General features: G+C 48.5%; 1 protein-coding gene and 1 non-coding gene across 22 annotated transcripts in view; one reads left to right on the top strand and one right to left on the bottom strand.

Moving 5' to 3' along the window:
- Positions 1 to 22,398, top strand: part of ZMYND8 (zinc finger MYND-type containing 8) — a 114,635-nt gene that overhangs the window by 20,069 nt on the left and 72,168 nt on the right. For 18 of the 21 annotated variants that reach the window (XR_009048350.1, XM_057701263.1, XM_057701271.1 and 15 more), the window contains one exon: positions 17,892 to 18,040. Coding sequence is in view for 18 of the 21 variants with exons in the window: in XM_057701263.1 (XP_057557246.1) it covers positions 17,892 to 18,040 (149 nt within the window). In the remaining 3 variants the exon portion in view is untranslated. Of the gene's footprint in view, positions 1 to 9,776; positions 9,887 to 13,004; positions 13,126 to 17,891; positions 18,041 to 22,398 lie in introns of those variants that run through there. The other 3 variants (XM_057701281.1, XM_057701280.1, XM_057701265.1) reach the window with 3 other exon arrangements.
- TRNAD-AUC (transfer RNA aspartic acid (anticodon AUC)) lies at positions 444 to 516 on the bottom strand. The gene has a single exon. It is a non-coding gene; the product is annotated as a tRNA-Asp (tRNA).

The raw sequence follows: 22,398 nt of genomic DNA on the forward strand, positions 1-22,398 counted from the left end.
CTAGATTTTTCCTGAGTCATGATGCCAAAGGCCAGCTGCCTCCCTGATCGCCCTACCTCTTGTTCGTGGGTGTCTCAAACTCAACATGTCCAAAATCGATTTCATTGTCCACCTTTCCTCCTGCTTCCCCCCCGGCCCCCAACAAAACACCTGCTTCTCCACCATGAAGAATAAGCCAGGATTCTGCCAGTTGGCTAGGCCAGGGGTGTGGGACTGATTCTCAGTTCATCTGTCCTTTTGCCTTTTTATGTCCTTTACTTACAATAATATATTGTAAATATCACTCTTCAGGTTATCACCAGTGAACGGCAATAGTCTTTTTTTTTTCATATTTATTTATTTATTTGGCTACGCCCGGTCTTCGTTGTGGCATGTGGGATCTACTTCCCTATGTGGGATCTACTTCCCTGTGTGGAATCTTCGTTGTGGCGTGTGGGATCTACTTCCCTGACCAGGGATTGAACCTGGGCCCCCTGCATTGATAGCCTAGAGTCTTAACCACTGGACCACCAGGGAAGTCCCGCAATAGTTTATTTATTTATTTATTTATTTATTATTTTTTTGGGGGGTACACCTAGTTCAATCATCTGTTTTTATACACATATCCCCGTATTCCCTCCCTTCCTTGACTCCCCCCCACCTCGAGTCCCCCCCACCCTCCCCGCCCCAGTCCTCTAAGGCATCTTCCATCCTCGAGTTGGACTCCCTTTGTTATACAACAACTTCCCACTGACTATCTGTTTTACAGTTGGTAGTATATATATGTCTGTGCTACTCTCTCGCTTCGTCTCAGCTTCCCCTTCACCCCCCGCCCCCTCCCATACCTCGAGTTCTCCAGTCCATTCTCTGTATCTGCGTCCTTGTTCTTGTCACTGAGTTCATCAGTACCATTTTTAGATTCCGTATATGTGAGTTAGCATTGCAATAGTTTTTTAATTGGTCTCCCATCTCTATCCACCCCACCTGCCGATCTTTCTAAAAGGAACATCTCTTCTGGCTGTCACTTCCTGCTTTAAATTCTTAAGGGCTTGCTTCCTGCTTTTAAGGTGAAGTTCAGAATCATAAAATGCTCATGTGCGGGCCTTGCCTACCTTTCCAGCCTCCTGCCTCCATGTCCCCCTTTCTCTCTACTCCAGCCACACTGATCTTCTAGGTCCTCAAAAGAAAGATCCTCCCCTCTCTTTTCTCTCCTAACCTTCTACCCCACTGGATGCTAAGGCTCCGAATGAGGGTGGGTCCTACCTTTTGTTTTTGTGCATCTCATTTTCACCTGTGCTGGTTTTACTACCACTGTGCCTGTTCTAGTTGGTGCACGATATCTTTTGAACGGATGAGTGAATGACTAGACTTTGTCTACCAGATGGGTAGAACTTTTCTCCTGGAGAAGGAAGTAAAAGCAGCCTTTTAGCTAGAGTGGATGGCTTTGTTTCCAGCATCATGCATGCTTGGAAATAGCTACCCAAGCTCAAATGTCTGCTCTCTCTGAAACGATTGGTGGGCCTGTCTGCTTTCTTTCCCCCCAGGGACATAGTACTCTTTGAAATGGCCCCCTTCCCTCTGATTTCTTTCCTTCCCCAGGTGTTAAGACCACTTTTGATTGGCCCTTTACCAAACACAAGTGCGACTGTCTTGCTGACTTGCCACTGGCTTCTGAAGATGACCCCAGTCTGGAGCAGAGATTCAAGGCCCTTCTCCTTCTGTCTGTTCCAAGCTCCGGTCAGTGTCCTTGCAGAACCTGCCCTCCTATTCAGCCTGCCAGGCCTGAATGTTGGTTCTGTGATGTGCCCGGTTCCCTCCTGCTCCTCGCCAGGTCCCACCTTTGTAGAACCTTCCATATAGCTCTCCCTGAGGACCTGCCTTCCCCCTGCCTTCTCTACATCCCCGGGGACCCAGGCTCCCCTCTTTCAGAGCCTTCATTTATACCTCCTACAGTGGAGTCCTTTTGCTTCCAAAGTCGAAATCACCCAGGGGAATTCCCTGGCTGCCCAGTGGTTAGGACTTCATGTTTTCACTGCCAAGGGCACGGGTTCAATCCCTAGTTGGGGAAACTAAGATCCCGCAAGCTGTGTGGTGCGGCCAAAAACAAAACAAAACAAAACCAAAAAAACAGTAATCACCCCGGAAAGTCACTTAAAGTGCTCAGGAAAGGACCGTAATCAGCTCTGATCAGACATTCTCATGCATCCTAAAGGTTGGAGAATTTCCAGGCTAGGCTAAAGGTGGCAAGTTCACGCACACATTTCTAGACATCGGATCATTACGACTTGAAGGCTACTACCAGATCCCTGCAATAGGGATGGGTGCAGGATTCTGAAGGGCCCTGCTTGCCTGCAGGTCTTCCTCCCTTGTCTGTTATGTATTGAGCTTCTGTAGCTATGCTTGTCTGATAAGGTAGCTGTGTGTGGCTGTTTCAATATACATATTAAAATAAAAAAAAATTGCTTCCTCAGTTTCACTAGCCACATTGCAAGTGCCCAGAGGTTGCACAAGTATTAGCACAGATACAGAATGTTGTCATCATTATAGAAAGTTCTGTTGGACAGCACTGCACTTCTGCTTTCTTACATTAACATGTCATGCTGGATGTAGTTGGTAGAAACACCTAGCCACGGATTGGCACAGCATAGAACATGCTCAAAACATTAGTGTGTTGGTGTCTTAAGTTTCACTTGATTAGATTCTCCTGGGCCTGCTCTTTTTTTTGAGAAGTTCTGCAAAGAGAGAACACAGCTATCTTCCCATCTTCCCAAGTTGGCATTTATTATCCAGGCCACACTGAACTGCCTTTCTGCCAGGCCCTTTGGCATCTTGGCACATTCTTGGCCCGCAGTGTACTGGGCCACCCTCTCCCCGGCCTTCAAAATGCTCTGCTGTTGAATTCATTTTCTTGTGTGTCTTCTTGCCTAAACAGGTGAGGGGACCAGGTCTCTCAGACCTCTTTAAGGTGGGGCTAGTGATTTGTAAGTAGCTGCTCAGTAAATGCTTTTTGAATAAAGACTCTCTCCCAAGAAATAGAAAGTAATTAAGGGAGGAAAATGGTTTATTGGCTTTTCCCTTCACATAATAAAATCAGTGCATCTCCTGGCAATAAGCCGAAGTATACAAAAAAAAAAGTTAAAAATCCCCTGCCAGGTAACCTACGTTAACAGTTGGATATGTTTTCATCTATACTTTTCCTCCCTCTTAGAAAAATATAAACAAACAGATACCATGTTGGACTTGAACTGTCTAGATCTTGGCCATTCTGGTAAAACATCCTTTATCTCTTATCCCTCTTTTTACCTTCTTGCCCTACTCTGCTTTACTCTGCCTTGAAGGGAGTTTCAAGGTTACATTTAATTATCTTGACAGTTAAGAATGATGGAAACCTTAGCAAATGGGGAATTTCATGTTCCATCCTAAGGGCGGGAGAAACAGCCTGGAGGATTGTATCATGTGGAAATGGGGACCTTGTGTGACTGGATCTTGATTTTTTAAAATTTATTTTTATTTTCTTTAAAGAGAAGCTAGCAATCTGGATTTCTAAATGCAGTTTCTCCCAATTTTTAAATGTTGACGACTAACTTAAATTTTAAAAGAATCACCCAGGGGTGGGTGGGCTGGATTCAGTCTGGGGTCCTTCAGTGGGCTACCTCCGGCCCAGGCCATGGCTGTCAGTTTCCCTGGATGATTTCCGGGCGCTTGCTTCCCTTCTACATCACTGATTCATCTCATCAGCTGTCATGCAGGCCTTCTGCCTAATAAGGCTTGACCTGGTTTTGTCCTTCACCTCCTTAACCAGCCTCTAGTAACTCCCCATCCCCGCACAGGAATGTAGGGGCACAGGAATGTTGGGACCAGCTTTCAAATCAGGCTGCACTTTCTTGGGTTGGGACCAGGTGTACTAGTAGTTGCTGAGAGTTGCTTGACAACTGTCTTTCAAATCTAGACTCCCCTCAAGCCTGGTGAGATGCTTCCCTCTGAGAAGCCTGAGGGAACAAAGATGGAGACAGAAAAGAGCAGATTTAATTTCTCTTGATGCATGCCTGTTGAGTGGGATGGAGAGAGGATGAAGTTGAAAAGCGATTTTTTTACTTTCCCTTTTTGAGGCTGAACCCATATTGCTGGCTTCACGTGGATAAGTGCCTGTGTGATGGGCCCCTCCTTTATCCTACTGGGGCAGCGCTGGACAATCCAGGCGAGCATTAAGGGAGGTGTGGAAAAGAGAACCTAAGCCTTAAAAGGGTCTGGTAAGAAAAAGGGCAAGGGACTTCCTTGGTGGTCCAGTGTTTAAGAATCTGCCGTCCAATGCAGGGGATTCGGGTTCCATCCCTGGTCCCTGGTCGGGGAACTAAGATCCCACATGCAGGGCAACTGAGCCCACAAGTTGCAACTAGAGTAGCTCGTGTGCTGCAACGAAAGATCTTGAGTGCTTCAGCTAAGACCGGATGCAGCCAAATAAATTAAACAATTAAATATTAAAAATTCTGTTAAAGAAAAAAGAAAGAAAAAGGACAAAGAAGTTGGACTAAAAAATTTAGTGAAATGGCCATCACCGTGCGGGGGTCTCCCAGTGGGTAGTCTCCCAGTGGGGAGTGTGTTTTCCCTGGAGAAAGTCATTCCTCTTTTCTAACACTAAATCATTCTGAAACAATAGCTCTCCCCAAGAAGAATGGAGAGAGTTAGGAAATGAGTGGCCTGAGAAAACCCTCCTGAGTTTTCCCCCTTTGGTTTCTCAGTAATTGTGTATAGCTGCAAGGCCCCATCACATTCAGGATATAAATCCTCACTTAATCCCCTACTTTGGGGGAAATGGGCTCTTTAGGCCAGAAATGAGAATGGCTGAGTACCTGTTGAAAAGGGAATTTCCTCCTCTAGTTTCTTTCCGACCCTGGAATGGCCAGGCTCCCTTTTGTGTAACCTTCCCTGTCCACTTCACAACCCTCCGGCTGTCTTGGTTTGCTGGGACAAATTCTTAAACCTGGGAAGAAAAACTGGAGTTTCCAGTGATCACACCTCATTTGGCTGGTCAGGGGTCTGTTTGGGGGCTGCCTCTGAGCCAGACCGTGTGTCAGGCATTGGGCTACAGCAAAGAAAGTCAGAAAAACTGAGATCAAGTTCACATTCTGGAGGAGACACAGTAAACAAGCAAACCAGCAAAAAAAGAAAATAAGTTGTGACAGTTTTCAGCTAGAGATGACCACAAAGAAAGGGGGAAAAAAACCTGCTTTAAGATGATACAGTAAGAGGGCTGGAGACTGGGGTGGTCAGGGAAGGCTTCTCTGCGGAGGTGACATTTAAGCCAAACGTTGAAGTTGCCAACTGTGGAAAGATTGGGCATAGAACGTTCTAGATGGAAGTCAGCAAGGACAAAAGAGCTTGGCTTGTTAGGGGCTGTGGTTAGGGTTGAGTGACAGGAGGAGAAAAGGTGGGCGGGGCCAGGTTCCTCGGGGCGTGGTAGGTCTTGATAAGATGCTGGGTGTGCCTACAGTAAGCCCCTGTGCGGGTTTCTTAATTAATTAATTAATTAATTAACTATTTAGCTGGCTGCACCGGGTCTTAGTTGCGGCATGTGGGAACTTTAGTTGCGGCATGTGGGATCTAGTTCCCTGACCAGGGATCGAACCTGGACTCCCTGCATTGGGAGCCCAGAGTCTTAGCCACTGGACCACCCGGGAAGTCCTCGTGGGTTTTAAGTATGGGACTGCTTATTTTATTTAGGTTTGAAGAAGGCTGAGCAAGGGCAAGTGAATAGTCCCAGGACTCGGATCAAGGTGGCATCTGTGAAGGTGGACCTAAAGGGAACAGGCAGACGTGAGGGTGGGCGGGGGAGGAAGCAGTTCCATGCCTCCATCCTACCCTGCCAGGTTCCGCATTCTTCATGCACGTTGCAGGTTGCGAGGATTCTGAGGCGGGCTCTCTCCCAGGCTTCTTGAGCCTCGTTTGAGTAGGGAGGAGAGGGCATTAGGAGGCGTCCTGGGGTGGAAGGTCAATCCGGAAGGGTAGGGCTGGGCCTGTGGGCCACCACCTGGTGCTTCTGCTTTAATCTGGGAGGAAATCCTGAGCCCTGAGGGGATTTTGAGGCTGGCTTGGTTGAACTTGTGCCAGCCTGGGAGGACTTACTGTGAAAGTTTGTATTTCCCATTGGTGAACCCTTTGCAGAAACTGGCTGGGAAGGGCTAATCGGGCACAAATCAAGGTGAAGATGCAAAATAATTTGGGGAAACTGGTTTGAGATTTCAGAGTTAATGTCTTTTCTCTGCCCTGGCGCCTCCTTCCCCACAGGAGAATTACCTATCAGTAATAACTGGTGGTGCTTTGATGAGCTGTTCACTGTGCATGCATTGCCTCCTTTATTCCTAGCAGCCATTTAAGGAAGAGTCTAACAGTTACAGCTGAATTGACTGAGGCACAGAGAGGCTAAGTAACTTGCTGAAGAACACACAGCAGGCAGTTGATAGGGTTTGGATTCAGACCTGGTGGTGTGGCTGTGGAGCCCACATACTGAACAACAGGATTGTGTTGACTTTGGTCGGCACCAAACATGCCCTTAGTGATGGAGAATTACAAGGTGGCACCCCAGATCCCAGGGAAGTCACTTGACTGGTTTGGAGAGCTTTGGATTGGGACTCAGCTGTGATGGAGTCCCCAGCATGCTACTTTGACTTGTGTGCCTTAAGGCCACAGATGATTTTGCCTCTCTGAGCGTCACCTATGGAATGGGTACAAAAACACCATCCTTGGACTTCCCTGGTGGTCCAGTGGTTAAGACTCCGCGCTTCCACTGCTGGGGGCACGGGTTCGATCCCTGGTTGGGGAATTTGCACATGCCGTGTGGTGCGACAAAACAAACAACAACAAAAAACAACCACAAAAACCCATCCTTACCTCATGGGATTTGGGGGGAGGATTCGTAAAGTAGCTTCTTAGTAAACATTAGCTGTGCATCACATGAGCCCAGTTTGAGAAGGAAAAGAGGAGGGATATTTTCCTGGCTACACCCTCTCCCCTATATGCATTCACAGATTCCTGGAATTTGTCCTGCTCAGCTTTTTGTCCATCTGTAATCAGTTTCTTATTCAGTGTTTCTAGATTGACTATATTCTGTCGTCATTCTTTGTGTACTGGCCACTTCCTCGTGTGCTTCTTTTTCTCTGGGCCTCAGTTTCCTCGTGAATAAAATGAGGCGTCTCTGGCCCCACCTCCTCCTAGAACTGCGGTGAGAAGTAAGTCAATTGACGTTTGTATCGAGAACCGTGTGTGACAGGTGAGACGTGATAAAGATAGCTGTTATTGCTATTATTTGTTTCTGGCTGCTCTCCCATGGGGGGCAGGGTCCTTCCCTGGGTAATTTCCCAGGGAGCCCAGATGTCTAGGAGTTGCTTAGTGACTATTTGTTGACTGACTGGTCCCATTGTTTTCTTCCCTTTGAAACCTGAAGTCAGGGCCGCCAGGTGAACCATAAGGCATCATTTTCCTTCTTAATGGATGCAGAATGCTCTGTGGGTGGTGTATTGACACAGGGCTAGACCTGCCTGGCAGCTCGCTGGACGTTTCTTTACCATGCGGGTTTCTCAACATCGGGTGCTGTTGACGTTTCCTGGGCCTGATCGTTCTCTTGGGTGGGGGGTGGGGGCTGTTGTCCTGTGCAGTGTGCAGTGTTAAGCAGCATCCCTGGACTCTACCCAGTAGGTGCCAGTTGTGACAACCAAAAGTGTCTCCAGACATTGCCAAGTGTCCCTGTGGGGCCTGGGTTGAGAAGCACTGTTTTTCACAGTTCTAGACACCTGAGGCCTCTAAGCCGGGGCAGTGGTGAGGGTTTGGCAGGGGGTGGGGGATGTTCTGAATTCCTCCTGTGTGCCGGGGTTGGGGGGGCGGGGGGGGGGGGCTGGGGATGCAGACGTGGTCCCTGGCCTGTAGTGAGAGTCCCATAAATCTTGCTGTGATCATCCCTTTCTCCCCATAGCCATTTAAAAATACCTTAAATAGTTAACTACGTGACCGGGATCAGAAAGAATTCAAAGAGGAGTTCAGTGCTGGCTGATTTCCTGGGTGTTCCTTCAGGCCTTTGCAAACCCAGAGCCCACGCAGCTCCTGTTTCTTTCACCCAGGTTCTATTTCTGGCCTTTTTTCACTTGGATTTTGCCCCGCGCCAGTACGTAAAGACGTGATTCCTTCTCTGCTTCATTTTATGTCTGCATGTCAGGCCCCCGTGGATGACACTGCAGTTACTTCTCATCTTTGTCTTCCATCTAAGATGTGTGGCAGTGGCTGCGCTAATTCATCCTTCTGTGGGCTGGTAAGCCCCGGGGCCTCCAGATTCAGGTGATGTTTAGCATCCTTTTGACCAGGGTGATTTGGGTGACATTCTGGGCCTAAAAATCTTTGATTCCGCCAAAAAAAAGGGCCTGTCGCTTCTTCCCTGCTGTCTTCCTTGAGAATTTTCTTTGTCTTCGTTAAGGTGACTTTTAGAGGCCAGACCCCGCCCAGGGCGTGGGAGGAACGTTGCCTGGTTACCAGCGGCTGCACCCCTTCCTTCATCTGCCCCCTTGCCTGCAGCCTCTTCATCCCCCCTTCTTCTCCAGCCCACGTCGCTGCTTCAGCTGCTGCTCGCCGTCTTTTTTGTTTCGGAATTGGCCCTCTGATGCTGCAATTCCCCATTGCAATTTGAAAGCCACCCACCAGCACCTGAGCTCTCCAGAACCTGAGCTGAGTCCCTGCAGCCTCGATAAATAATGCACATGGGCTTCAGCCACTAGAACCAGCGCCTCCTGCGAGCTTGCTCCTCTGCCAGCGACGCTGTAAAGGCCAAAGGCAACTGGTTTCTCCACATTTTCTTTGTGGTGATTTGGCGGAGTTTTCAGGGCCTCAGAGATGTACAGACGTCAGTCGCAAGCCTTCTGGGCCTGGGCCTGCTGAGGAGGTGGGTGGGGCGCAGCGGTTTTTCTGGTAGGGAGATGGGCCCGGCCTCCCCCTCTCTGCAAAGACTAAACGAGCTTGGCATTCTGGAACCAGGAAATTCCTGTTGAGATGTTGTCGTTTTTTCCAGAAGGCTTCATCCCAGCTGAGGGGCGGGGGGGATAAAAGGCTGCGTGGTGGCAATTGCCTCTAGATGTTGAGGGCTAAACAGTGAATTCATTTGTAAATCAGCCTCTTCTCCCTCGATGGAAGCAATTTCTGTCTTGCCAGGAGAGTTTGGAAGTTCATCTTTTACATATGAATGTGTCCATTAATCACCACTTATGCATTATTGGGAGAGAAGGGAAGAGAGAGAGAGAGAGAGATGGGAGATGGAAGGGGGGGAGAGGGAGAGAATAAGGGAGGGAGGGGGAGAGAGAAGGAGAGGGATGCGGTGGGGGGGCGGGGGGAGACTGAGTCCGTGTCTAGTGGGAAGATGGTTTTCTCATTTGTGGGAGAGGCACATCAGAACTAAAGATAATTGGAAGCAATTACTGAAAAACACCTTCAAAATGCAAACCACCCCAACTTCATCCCCCCGCCCCCACCCCACGCCCCTCCTGATACGCTCACTCCGGCGAGCAGAACCACTGCACTTTGTTGTGTTTATTCGCATCAGCGAAATAAATGGCTCTTTGGTGCTCGCACTGATCTTCAGCTCAGCCGAGCTGCTGTCTGCCGAGGGTGATAAATTAGAGCCGAAGGCCCAGGGACACGAAGGCATGTTGCCGGGCCTCCGGCTGCCTGATTGCAGGGAGGCGAGGCTGTCCTGGCCCCGCTGGTCGGCCTGGTAAGTGGTGACTCTTAGCCTGTCGGCTCTGCTGCTTCCTCCTCCCCCTGGGAGAGGCTGCTGAGGATCCGGAAGCAGGAATGTGTGCCGTGTGTGAGCCTCTGTTCTCTTTAAAAGAGAGGCTAGGCCCTCAGAACAGCAGAGCTTTCTCGATGGCAGGTAAGCACCCCTTCCCAGGGTTACACCTGCCCCTTGCTCGCTTGGCCTCCGCGGTACCCGGATTCCTGGTACAGTGACAACTCCCCCAAGTTGAGAACGACCCCCTTCCTCCCACTGCCTCATCCGCATTCCAGCCCTCCTTTTCCTGATCTGGAAGTTCACAGTCACACGCGGGAGACCTTTTAGGAGCCCAGCCTAGGCCCGTGCAGCCTTTCCCGGGGAGGCCCAGGCTGCGGCCTTGTCTTCCACCGTCTGTGGGTCCAGGAGATGTTCCGAGTCAGCAGACTGTTCGCCTGAGGTTTCTGTCGCTCACGTGTTCCTCGTGGCTTGGACATTCTCTGCGGCAAGAAAAATGTTGCCCCCTCCCCACCCCCATGCTTTGCGCCTGATTCCTCTCCTTTCTGCTCCCAGGCCTGGAGGAAATTCCGGCCTTTTGTCTCATTAGGATGTAATTACTGGCTGGAGAGGGCCCTAAGATTCCTGGGGCGGGAGGTCTGTTAAGGTACCTGCTCTGTGTCTTTGGGGAATGCTTTGAAATGAAGAACTGCGCTGGGCCTTGCTGCTCCCCGGGAGAGGAGGAGGCGGCCCTGGGGAGAGGAGGAGGCCATGGCCTGATCTGGCAGTTACTGCACGTGTCGTCGTGGCCAAGCCTGCACAGGCCTCTGCTCCTGCCCTGCCTTTGCTGTTACAGGAGGAAACCTGGACCCTGCATGGTCTGATGGACGTGGAGAAATCGTGTCCCGGGCTGATTCCCGGCTTCACTTTGTATAGGCTGGCGTTTTAGTAACTGAACTTGTGGCATTGATTTAATATACTCCTCGGAGAAATCAGCTCTGCTTTTGGAGAGGGATGATGGAGGAGGAGGAGGGGAAGGAGGGGAAGTAAGAGGAATGTGTGTTGCTTTAAAAAAAAAATAGCTACTGTTTATTGAGTGCTTCCTCTCTGCCAGGTATTACACTAAGAGCATCACATGAATTAACTCATTTAATCTGTGGATAACTCCACAGGGTACCACTGTCTCCATGTGATGGAAGAGTGGAGGCACAGAGAGGTTAAGGAGCTTGCTTAAGGCCACACTGCACGGTGGCAGCAGGACCAGATCCTGACCACTCTGTATCCTCTGCCACCCGGCCTGACTTCAGTGTAGGGTGCCCAGCTTGTCTGGGTTTGCCTGAGACCGTCCACCTCCAGCCAGCCGGTGGTTGGTCACCCTCTTCTGTGGCCTTGGCTGCTGGTCCAGGCGTGTTAGCCGAGAGTCTCTTTTCATTCAGCCCCTGTCCATCTTGCCATTGACATCATCAAGGAAAATTTAACGCCCATAAAAACACATCACAGGACCGGTCCTCCAGGGGAAGAGCCTGGCCTTCAGCTGGGACCCGTTCCCTCTCCGGAAAAGACAATTCCCTGTAATTGGTGTGTCATTTCCTAGACTCTGGAGTAGGGCGAGTGCTGTGACTCAGGGGCCGGATGTGGGTGGGGGCGGGGATGCCTGGCCTGGATGGGTGGACATTGGGAAGGAGTGTTGGGGGAGGGGAGATGGCCTACTTCATGGTGTAGACCCGGCTGTGGTGCCACCAGTGAAGGTTGGGAGGTGAATGTGCTTCCTGGGAACTGCCTTTGGGAGAAACAATGTGCATCGTCAGCAAGTGACATGCCACGATTTCCCACCTTTCTCTTGGTTTCTGGAGCTCCCTAACCCCCACATCCCACCTTCTGCAGCTGAGAAAGGAAAAAAGGCAAAATGAGAATGTACTCTTCAAACAGAGACCCTGAATTAGGAAGTCTTTGGGCTGCAGAGCTGAGACAAGCCTCTCCCTGGAGTGAGGCCACCCGTGGGCCTCGGAGCCGCACTGCCTGGATTCAGACCCCAGCCCGACCACTTGTGGGATCTTGGGTGGTGACCTAGAGGGCAGGATGTGAAAGGTGTTTTGAACAGGACCTGCTGTATTGTGTGCAATACAAGAACGTCTTAGCTGTTAATACGCGCGGCTCAGGAAAGCTCAGAGGCCGAGTTATCTTGAAGGAAGGCATCCCCTAAGTCAACGGGCATCTGGGAAGGACTGAGTGGGATTATTTCTGGCCTTTCACAGGACACAGGTTTGGGGAGGATGACGTCACATGCTTGGTTCCTAAAACCCAGTAGACCTCGCCGCGTTATTAAGATTTCAGTGAAATGTCATAGGAGGGGAATGCTGAGAGCTGTTTTCCTGAGTCACTGCTCTGGCCTTTTCTTCTAGGCCGCTCCACTCCCTCGCCCACGTTAACTCCTTCAGAACAAGACTTATTTTGGGGGGAATGGGGGTGGGCCAGTCCCATGGCATCCCAGGTCCTGCTACTTGCCAGGAAGGTCTTTCAGATCAAGGGTGAACCATGTCCCTGGTGATTCACTGTACAGTGGCTGTGTCATCACTCAAATTTATACATGAAATGCATTTGGAAATACGTCCCTGTCAGAATTAAATCATTAAAGAGAGGAGAAGAAAAAACCAAAAAAAAAAAGAAACCTTTGACTCAGCTTTCTGGAAAAGGTCCTCAAGGCAGCTTTGTTACCATGACTACAGCAAGGTTCCCACCCATCATTCTATCACCAGCAGAGGCCTAGCCTCCACTGGAGTGGGTTGGTTTTTAAGTTGGAATGCCGCTGGCCTGCTGTCTCATATCTCAGAAGGACACTGAATCCAGCCGGCATTTCTCAATTTTTCTCTCTAAGAGGCTTCAGTGAAAGCCTCTGCTGTTGACAGATGTGTCTGTTGTTTGGAATCTATTAAATTTCTGCCCCTTGGATACAGCCACTGAATGCTCATTAACTCTGGAGGGAGTTGGTGTGTTTGTAACCAGGAATGGAATCAGGGTTTTTCTGTTTTGCTCAGACTAGAAGGTTGAGGATCCTCTTAGGTGTGGGAAGCCTTGGGGCAGACCCCTCCTCTCACTGAGTTAGACCCTGCTGCCCTTTTGTTTCCTGGTGGCCTTAGGTAAAACTGTCTCCTCAACACTCAACGACTTCTGAGTATATTCACTTCTAGTGATTTTTTACCCCCTTCGTTCACATGGGATTAGAGAATTGTAAAGTTAAAAGAGACTTTACGATCCTCTGACCCTGTAGTTTTTTAATCTTTAGAGTTGATGTCGCCTGTGAGAAGGTGAAGTAGGCTGTGGCCCCACTTCCCAAGAAATTGCATCCACATACAGAAGCGTGGCACATGGATCATGGGGCCCTGAAGCACTTTCATGGGCTCCAGGTAAGAATTGGTCTGGTACCTTTCTCCACCTCTCCTCCCATTTTACAACTGTGTCCCTGAGGCTCTGAGAAAGTAGAGAGAGTCGCCTGGGGTCATGTGTTTGGCTGTTTTCATCCTTTCTGCTTGCCTCCTTGCTTGACTTCTGTTTCCTGGAGTCCGGAACCAATCCCTACAGGTATCGATGAGGAAGGAGAGGAGCTTTCTCTAGGCTGGAGAAATCAGATTGCATCCTCCAAACACACACCCTAGAGCATCTCAAACTCGTGGGCACCCGAATCCTCCGGGCTGGTTAAACCCCAGATCGCTGGGCCCTCCTCCAGTTTCTTATTCTGTAGCAATGACTTGGAGCCTGAGAATGTGCATTCCTAGCGAATTCGTAGGTGGTGGTGCTGCTGCTGCTAGTGTGGAGATAGCACTTGCCGAACCATCATCTTAGGGCATCTCAGCCACAGGTGGATGACTTACACCATGGTGGAAGAAGCTGGAGCCCTTTCTGGCCCCAGAGGTTGACTGGGTGTGGGCTGGGTGCTGGGTTTCGTCCACTGTGGCCCGTGCTGAAGCTCTGCGGTGCTCCAGGAGGCTAGTACCAATCCTGGAAGGGGTTGGGAAGTGTGTGTGGTGCTTTTGGTTGTCACAGTGTTTGGAAGCATTGATGGCAGCGGGTGGGAGGGGGCTAAGGTTGTCCTTGCAATGAGGGGGGAGCCGTCCCTGCCAAAATGCTCCATTGAGAAACCGACACACTACAGTTGACCCTTGAAGAACACGTTTTGGAGCTGCTGTTGTCCACTTACACATGGATTTTTTTCAATGGAGTACCTGTATTTTCATTTTACTAGTCTTTAAGTGAGGGGAAAAGTTGTGTTCGATTACAGATCACAGTATGTGGAATCACAAAAACTAGGGTTTGAATCCTGATTCTCTCCAGACTGCTTCAGTTTCCTGCCCTTGGATGAGTCCTTTTTCAGTACCTTTGTTTTTGAGGCAGAGACAGCAGTACATGTATTTTCAACTGTGGTGGGGGGTGAGGCTGAAGCCCCAACCCCTGTGTTGTTCAGAAATCAACAGTACTTGTTTTTCCACCAGACATGTTCCTAGCTTTCCACTGGCCTGACTTTTCCTCATGTGCTCTCCTCTTTCGAAGTCTGTCCACAAACTGAACAATACATGCAAAATCAAAACCTTGTCTTTCCATTTTTGCCTGGCTGGGTGCCATTTCTTCTGGGACACATCTCCTTTGAGCCCCTCAAACACTTTGCTTAAACACTCATCCTCTGACACTTCAGAAGAGTTATTTGGGTTTGTTAGATACATGTAGAACAAATCCCAAACTCCTTCCTGGGATCTGCAGGCCCACGACGATCGGCTCCAAGTTTATCCACCTGGGGACATTTTTTATATCCTGAATCAAATCTCTGTCACTTGCTCATCACTGTCTTTGGTTTGCACCTGCTGCTTTTTTTGGTGACAGTGAACCTTCTAACTACTTTTTAAAAGTTTCATTATTTTGATAAGGTAGTCCAGACACATGATAAATAAAGTACACAAGGGCACATGGTGGAAAATAATCCCTCCCCTATTCCCTGCAAGTTCTCCTCCCCTGAGGCAACCACTGGTCCCCATTAAGAGCTTGTACTTTTGTGTTCAACCAGGAATATTTTAGGCTTGTAATAATATGAATATATATAAAAACATCTTTTTCAAAAAGAAACCCAAAAATTAAAAAAAATAAACCAAACCAAACAAAGAGGAACTCCCCTGCCCCCAAACCAATTCATCTTTCTTGGTCTGTGTCTGTTGGTCTGTTAATGGTATACTAGACATGCCTCACTTTTTTGTATATGGTATTAGAGAATGTTCTAATTTCATTCTTTTACAGGTAGCTGTCCAGTTTTCTCAGCACCACTTATCAAAGAGATTGTCTTTTCTCCATTGTATATACTTGCCTCCTTTGTCATAGATTAATTGACCATAAGTGCATTGGCTTATTTCTGGGCTCTCTATCCTGTTCCATTGATCTATGTGTCTGTGTTTGTGTCAGCACCATACAGATTTAATTACTGTAGCTTTGCAGTATAGTCCAAAGTCAGGGAGTGTGATTCCTCTAGCTCCATTCCTCTTTCTCAAGATTGTTTTGGCTGTTCTTTTGTGTTCTCATACAAATTTTAAAATTATTTGTTTTAATTCTGTGAAAAATGCCAGTGGTGTTTTCATGTGTTGCTCTTTTAATGTGATGCAGAAGCTTAGAGATTGTCATATGTCAGTTTGTCTAGAGGTGCCTTTTTCTTAAAAAAAAAAAAAAAAAAAAAAAATTATTTATTTATTTTTGGCTGTGTTGGGTCTTTGTTGCTGCATGCAGGCTTTCTCTGGTTGGGGTGAGTGGGGGCTACTCTTTGTTGCAGTGTGTGGGCTTCTCATTGCTGTGGCTTCTCTTGTTGCAAAGCACGGGCTCTAGGCACGTGGACTTCAATAATTGTGGCACATGGGCTCAGTAGTTGTGGTACATGGGCTCAGTTGCTCCGTGGCATGTGGGATCTTGCTGGCCCAGGGCTTGAACCTGTGTCCCCTGCATCAGCAGGTGGATTCTTAACCAGTGTGCCACCAGGGAAGCCCCGGTGCCTTGTTCTTCTTCATAGCTGTATCCCATTGTATGTTATCAGACCAGCTTCCAGTTTGTGGACACATAAGTCCTTTCTAGTCTTAGATATAACACACAGGACTACAGTTGAATCATCTTGCATGTATTTTGCTGCCCTGTGACCATGTCTATAGAACATGTTTCTAGGAGGAGAGTGTTGGGTCAAAGACCTTATACACAAAGTGAGAGTTTTCCTGTATGATGGTGAAGTGGGGTGAGGATCCCTGCGGGAGTGAGAGGAGGTTGACTCTGGGAAACTTGTCAGTCCCAGACTGCATCTTTTTAGCGCATTTTCCCACTAACTAGCTGTTGTGTGCCTCTGGGCCAACCCTTTGGGTTCTCCAGGCTGCTGTTTTGATGTCTATGGGATGGTCCCCTGACTCTGGGGTCTCTTCTCCCTCAAGGTGCCTGTGGTTAGCATTTAATTTCCTCTCGGGGCTGTGTCTCAGCGCAGCACCCTGAACATTTGTTCAGGATTTTCCTGCAGCCCGCCTGGTGAGCCTGGAGAGTTCCCTCATGTGGATTGGATTTTGCAAAAGTGGTCCATTGTTTTTATGAGTCTGCTGGAGGATGCTCCGGCTTTCAGTTCATAGTAAACCACTAGGAGGCCTTGTGTGTGGCCATCTTGACCCTGTTGATCTGCCCCAGCGGCTCCTGTCCAGACCCAGCGTGGTGACACACAGCACAGCCTGTGTGCTGGGACTTGCCTGAGAGGTAACTCTGGAGGGGGAATGTCATCAGACCATCTTTGCGGATAGTCATCTTTCCGGATTTCGCATCCTGTCCCATCACCTGTGCTGTCAGCATAGTCTCCTTTTCCGGGGTCTGTAGCTTTCATTCCTCAAGGATAGAAGGTGCCCCTTACCTTTCCATTACATCCTTTCTAAGCTAACAGGACAGCCATTGGGCATGAAATGGATTCAGATCTTTGCAGGTGAAGCTTGGGTGATGGTGGAAGTGTATGTGTTTAAATGAGATGCTGGGAGAATAAAAATAGAAAGGAATGGATTGACAAGGATGGGGTTGGCATTTTTCAGATGAGAATCGGGTGAGAATGCAGCTTGTGTTGATCTCTCTGGAGGAGAGTTGCAAACATGATGCCTGCCGATGACTGGGCCATGGGGACTCGGGTGGGTGGGGTATACATATACATATATTTTTTTTACACAGTTATACTTTGTTAACCTGATAAATGTGAATAAATGTCCTTCACCGTGAAGTATGTTTGCCTTCATTTTCTTGAAGTGTGTGGCCTTCTGTTCTTGGTCTGTCTTTTGTGGTTTCCTGCTTTTGCCATCAGGCGTGGGTGTGTGACAGCTCATGGTAGCTGGGTCATGGCCTTGTCAACAGGGACACAGTAGGGAAGGGTGGGGACTGGCAAAATGAGGGGCACATTCCAACCTAAAAAGTGGCTGGCTGGTATTCAGCTCTATCTGGTCACATAAGGCCCTGCAGACCCTGTTTTTTTTTTTTTTTTTTAAATTAATTAATTTTATTGGCTGTGTTGGGTCTTTGTTGCTGTGCGCGGGCTTTCTTTAGTTGCGGTGAGTTGGGACTACTCTTCGTTGTGGTGTGTGGGCTTCTCATTGCCGTGGCTTCTCTTGTTGCAGAGCACAGGCTCTAGGCACGTGGGCTTCAGTAGTTGCAGCACATGGACTCAATAGTTGTGGCTCACAGGCTCTAAAGCGCAGGCTCAATAGTTGTGGTGCATGGGCTTGGTTGCTCCATGGCACATGGGATCTTCCTGGAGCAGGGATTTGAACCCATGTCCCCTGCATTGGCAGGCAGATTCTTAACCACTGTGCCACCTAGGAAGCCCCAGACCCTGTTTTTTTGTTTTGTTTTTTGTTTTTTTTAAAGAGAAACCCAAGGTCTAGGGTATTATGTGAAATTTCCCAATTTTTATATTTTGGTAGCAAATTGAAAATTTTACAGAAATGTTATGTAGGCTAAAGACAGACCGTCTGACCTCTGAGACAGACAGTGAAGAGGGGGTAAGTATATTCTAGCAGGAAGATCACTAAGATGGCATTAGGTTTGGGGACAAAATGGGTTGTGTCCCTAATGCCCCTTTCCCACAGGGCCTGGTCCTGACTGCTTTAAAATATGTGGTCCTGTGTATCTCTTTCAGATCCTGGCTCCACAGAGAGAACAGCCCAGAAAAGAAAGTTCCCCAGCCCTCCACATTCCTCCAATGGCCACTCGCCACAGGACACATCAACAAGTCCCATTAAAAAGAAAAAGAAACCCGGCTTACTGAACAATAACAATAAGGAGCAGGTAAAGGGCCACTGGGAATGGCGTCCACACCTGGGGGACGAAGGCTGTCGTTTTTCTCACTGCTGGTGTGCTTGGCATTTAGCAAACTGCCTTGCTCTGGCTGTCATTTGCATAGGACAAAAAGGGCAGCTTCAAGTGGGCCTGTGCAGAAATTTCCAGTGGGTTTTTCAGATCTCTTTGGGGTACAAAGGGCAGTGACCCAAATAAGATAAAGGTACCGTGCTCTGGAATTTGGGGATTTTCCTTGGATTTCTATTTCCGCGTGTTAGGACTGTTTGCCCTTATGGCCTGAGGGTGTTGCCGCCCTAGGCCGTGCCCATAGGACAGGTCCGAGCTCTGCCTGGAGGTGGTTGTGTGGCTGAGGCAGGCTCCCTTCTGCTCTCAATTTTCTCATCTGTAAAAGAGTGGGGTTAGGTCTGTGGGGAGAGACAGCCGCCCTCCCTCCCCACTGCCCACCGGGACTTGGGTAATTGGTCACTAGGCACCCTTTTCATAGTGCACAGTCCTTGGCAGACCCCGCCCTCCCTCGGCAGCCAGGACCACTCAGCTAGATGCAAAAATCTATTCGCCATCTTGGATCTTGTCTCAGGAACCCTCCGGCTCTAAAATTCTCTGCTGCAGGCTAGCTAGTCTTCTGACTTAAAAAAAAGGTGAGGTGTTTTAGTGGACCAGGAGGTCAAGTCTCCTGGCATTGGAGGAAGCAGGATGCCCGGGAGTTCTGATACCATTGCAGCGGGGATTTCTCGCGATGTATTCATCCATTTGTGCAGATTAGGGATGCTGAAGGGGGCCCTGGGGATTCGAGGTTGAATAAAAACAAGGTTGCTGCTTTCACAGGAGGAAACCTAGCAGCGGTTAAGTGCCCAGGACTCTGAGAGGGGGACGTTCCTGTGCACGTTTTCTCTCTCACAATTACATAGTGAAATGCCAGCTCTGCTGCTGCCACGTGGCTGTGGGCAAGTTAACCTCTTTGTGGCTCGTTCTCTCATTTGCTGAAATGGGAATAATGATCCTGCTGCCACCAAACTCATAGGGCTGATACGAAGAGGAACTGAGCTAAATGACATAAACAATAATGATAAAAGTTAAGCCAGAATCTGCATTAAGTGGGATAATCACACAGACTATCCCTGAAATAATTAAACGACAGCTCTGGAAATGTTCCAGGCCTGCACTGTTCACTGCGACAGCCACAAGCCACGTGTGGCCACTGAGCGTTTGCAAAAGTGGCAGATGTGCCTGAGGCACTGAATTTTTAATTTAAATGTACATGGCCACCTCTGGTTTGTAGCTCCTGGGTTGAAGCTGAGTATTATAACTTCCCAGGTATAATGAGTTGGGAGTCCCGTCACAGGAGAAGAAAATGGTGGGTTCTAAGTAGATTTCTGGGAGGAATTGCAATTTGAAAAAACATGTAATAATAGTGTTGGTGAGAATAATACTAAAAGCAGAAATCACAGTGTGCCCATCCTGTTGTAAGCCCTTTTTTGTGTGTGTTAATATTTATAACGATGCTGTGAGGAAGGGCTGCAGTTGTTTCCATTTTACTGATGAAAAGACAGACGTTCCGAGAAGTTAAGTCACCTCCCCAAGGCCTCACAGCAAGTAAGAGGCTTAGGTCTGCCTGGCTGGCTTGAAGCCGGTGACCACCCACTCCTGTCACCCAGGAGCCATCCCATAGCCGTGGAGCTTGAAGACTAAAAAAGAAACATGGAGGCTATAAATAATCCTCCAACTTTAATTTAGGGCACACCCTCTCTTACCAGTTCCCAGTAAGTCATGAAGCAGATATTGTCTGCTCTGGGCAGAGACAGTTTCCTAGTGGCTCCTCTGTGAAAGCGTGTACGCATGCGCTTTGTGACTTCCTCATGTCCTTTAAGAATTGGCTCACATTAAAAAAAAAAAGAAGAAGATAAAATAGACAAAAGAAGAAGAATTGGCTCACATCTCTTTCTAGAAACCGATGAACTTAGACAATTCACATATTTGCTTCTCTCCCTTCCTCATCCACGTGTTCACACCACTCCTGTAACACTGAAGTCCCGTGACCACAGTGGTGTGTTTGTAAATCTCTGTCCCCCCTCTGGACTAGCAGCCTCAGAAAGTGGTCCATGTCTAGTGGCTGCTGTTGCCCCAGAGTTTGACACAGGGTGGGAAGCTCGTGCGTACAGAACCCACTGTGGGTGTGGAGCAGAGCAGAGCAGGGGTGACCGCACATAGGGTGCGGTTATGCTGCTGGAGAATCAGGCATCTTCAGTCCTGATAGAAGAGTTTACAGAGCCATGGCTCTGGCGGGGGAGAATTCAGACCTGGAGACCGACTTCTTCCTGCCCCACTGCATCTGGGAGGCCCACTGTGTGACCTTGCCTGTTGCTTTCCCATCTCTGAGCTTCAGTTACCTTGTGAAATAGGGGTTGGGACTAGGAACACTCTAAGGTTGATGGTACGTTTTTGGTTTTCACATCTGAAACTCCCTGGGGCTGAACGGCCAGGAGTTGGCAAAGGAGAAACAGCCTTCACGGTAAAGAAAAGAAATTCCCGACCCTTGACCCCGTAATTCATTCTAGCTTATAGTGTTTGCATGGAAGGGGCACCCTCCCCTGAGCACAATCTGCTTTCCTAAGGGGAATTTATATCTTTAAAAAAAAATTCTTCTGGACATGTTTTTCTTTTCTTCTCTTCCCTTGCCCTTTTCTTTCCTCTGTTAGATTATAGAATTGAAAAAAATTATGGAATTAAAAGCAAAATGTACGTCTGCATACGCTGGCTTCTACCCACATAATTTCCAATTAGTCACCAACATTTGAAGATCATGAGATTTCAAATAACAGCTTGTATTTTTGGGTTCCTGTAAAAACTCAGAAAAATCCAGCAGTAGCCGGAGCTGAGTAGAGCCTGCTCTATAGACACGGGGCCTGTATGCTCTAGTTTTCCGCACTCCTCACCCCTCCCTATAGTGGCATACCCTGTCAGCTTTGCTTATTCCTTCTGCCTTTGGCTCTCTTAGGCGTTCAGATTCTTTTGGTTTTTGATATATATCAAGGTCCTCCATCCCCTTCTTGTTTTTCTTCACTCTGAAATTCTTCTGTGTTCAGTGTTCTAAAAAGAAAGTCATTCTAGCGTAATACCCCCCCTCCCCCATATTTTCCCTTTTTTAGTAGAAATGTTTTATTATGAAGTGGAGATAGGGGTTTTAAAGGTTTCACCCATTTTTCATATATTGGTAATTCATTACTTTTAGGGACGTTTTAAGAGTGTTAGGAAGAGCTTTAGAATACACTTTATTTTTAGGGGGAAAGAGTATTCTAAGGTTTATAAGTAATTTTTTACAGTCTTTTTGTATAGTGATTTCACCTCTTAGGAAAGGTTTGAAAACACACAGGTGCTTTTTTACTTAGGGGACTGGGGGTGGGGGACATCCCAGAGCCTGGAAGAGGGCTTCTGGCATTGTGCGGAAGAGGGTCGGGTTGCTAAATGTCCTCCAGTAGATGGGGCAAGACATACCTGTCCCAAGTGACATTGGGTCTTTACTGAAAAATACCAATTTCTAATCTGTAGTTCTTGGGATGTTTTGCGTTTGGATCCTTTTGGGAGGTTCCCCTTCCCCTCCTCACCCGCCTCCTCCCTCCCTCCTTCCCTCTTTTCCTTCCTTGTTATCTTTCCTTTTCTTTCTCATTGAAGGATCCAGCAATAATCGTGCAAAATGGCCTTAGGTGTACCTTTGATCGAATATGGCACAGAGAGGACAGGGCCCCTCTTGCCTCCTCTGAGTACAGGGGTATACATGTCATAAAGAGGCAGGCTGTGACTTATTTTGTTGGGCCCATGCATTGTCTTAAACAGTGGGACGTTTCACAGAAATCCCTTGTTGGGTGCGGGGTAGGGGGCCGTGTATTAACAGCTGAGACGGGTCAGGGAACCGACGGCAGGATTGTCTGCTTCTCCTTGAGACCAGGTAGCCCCAGGCACGTGCGTCTGCCTGGCTGCCCTGATCACTGGAGCCGAGAGCCCCGAAGACGGGCACGCGCTCTGCCCCTCCCGCTCTCTTGCGAGCACTGAGGCTGAGGCCAGCGCCATCCTCACACTCCAGGGCTAAGCAGTTTTTCTTTAGTTTGCAGTCGTTGTGCTTTTATCAAATGCGGGAGAGTGCAGGCCAGAACAAGGGCTGTTTTCATTCATCTGTGTTCTCCATGTAGCCCCAGAAGGACTTTGAGCCTGTGGTCGTCTCCCCTAGCCCTCCCCACCCCCCGCAACATGTACCCTGTGCTCACACGCAGCCCTGACACCCATCCTCTGGTTTTCGCAGACCAGGTGTGGCCCAGAGCCTGTTTCTGGAAATAAAGTTTACTGGCACGAAG

Source organism: Hippopotamus amphibius, chromosome 12 (assembly GCF_030028045.1).
Source record: "Hippopotamus amphibius kiboko isolate mHipAmp2 chromosome 12, mHipAmp2.hap2, whole genome shotgun sequence".
In the NCBI taxonomy this organism is placed as follows: domain Eukaryota; kingdom Metazoa; phylum Chordata; class Mammalia; order Artiodactyla; family Hippopotamidae; genus Hippopotamus; species Hippopotamus amphibius.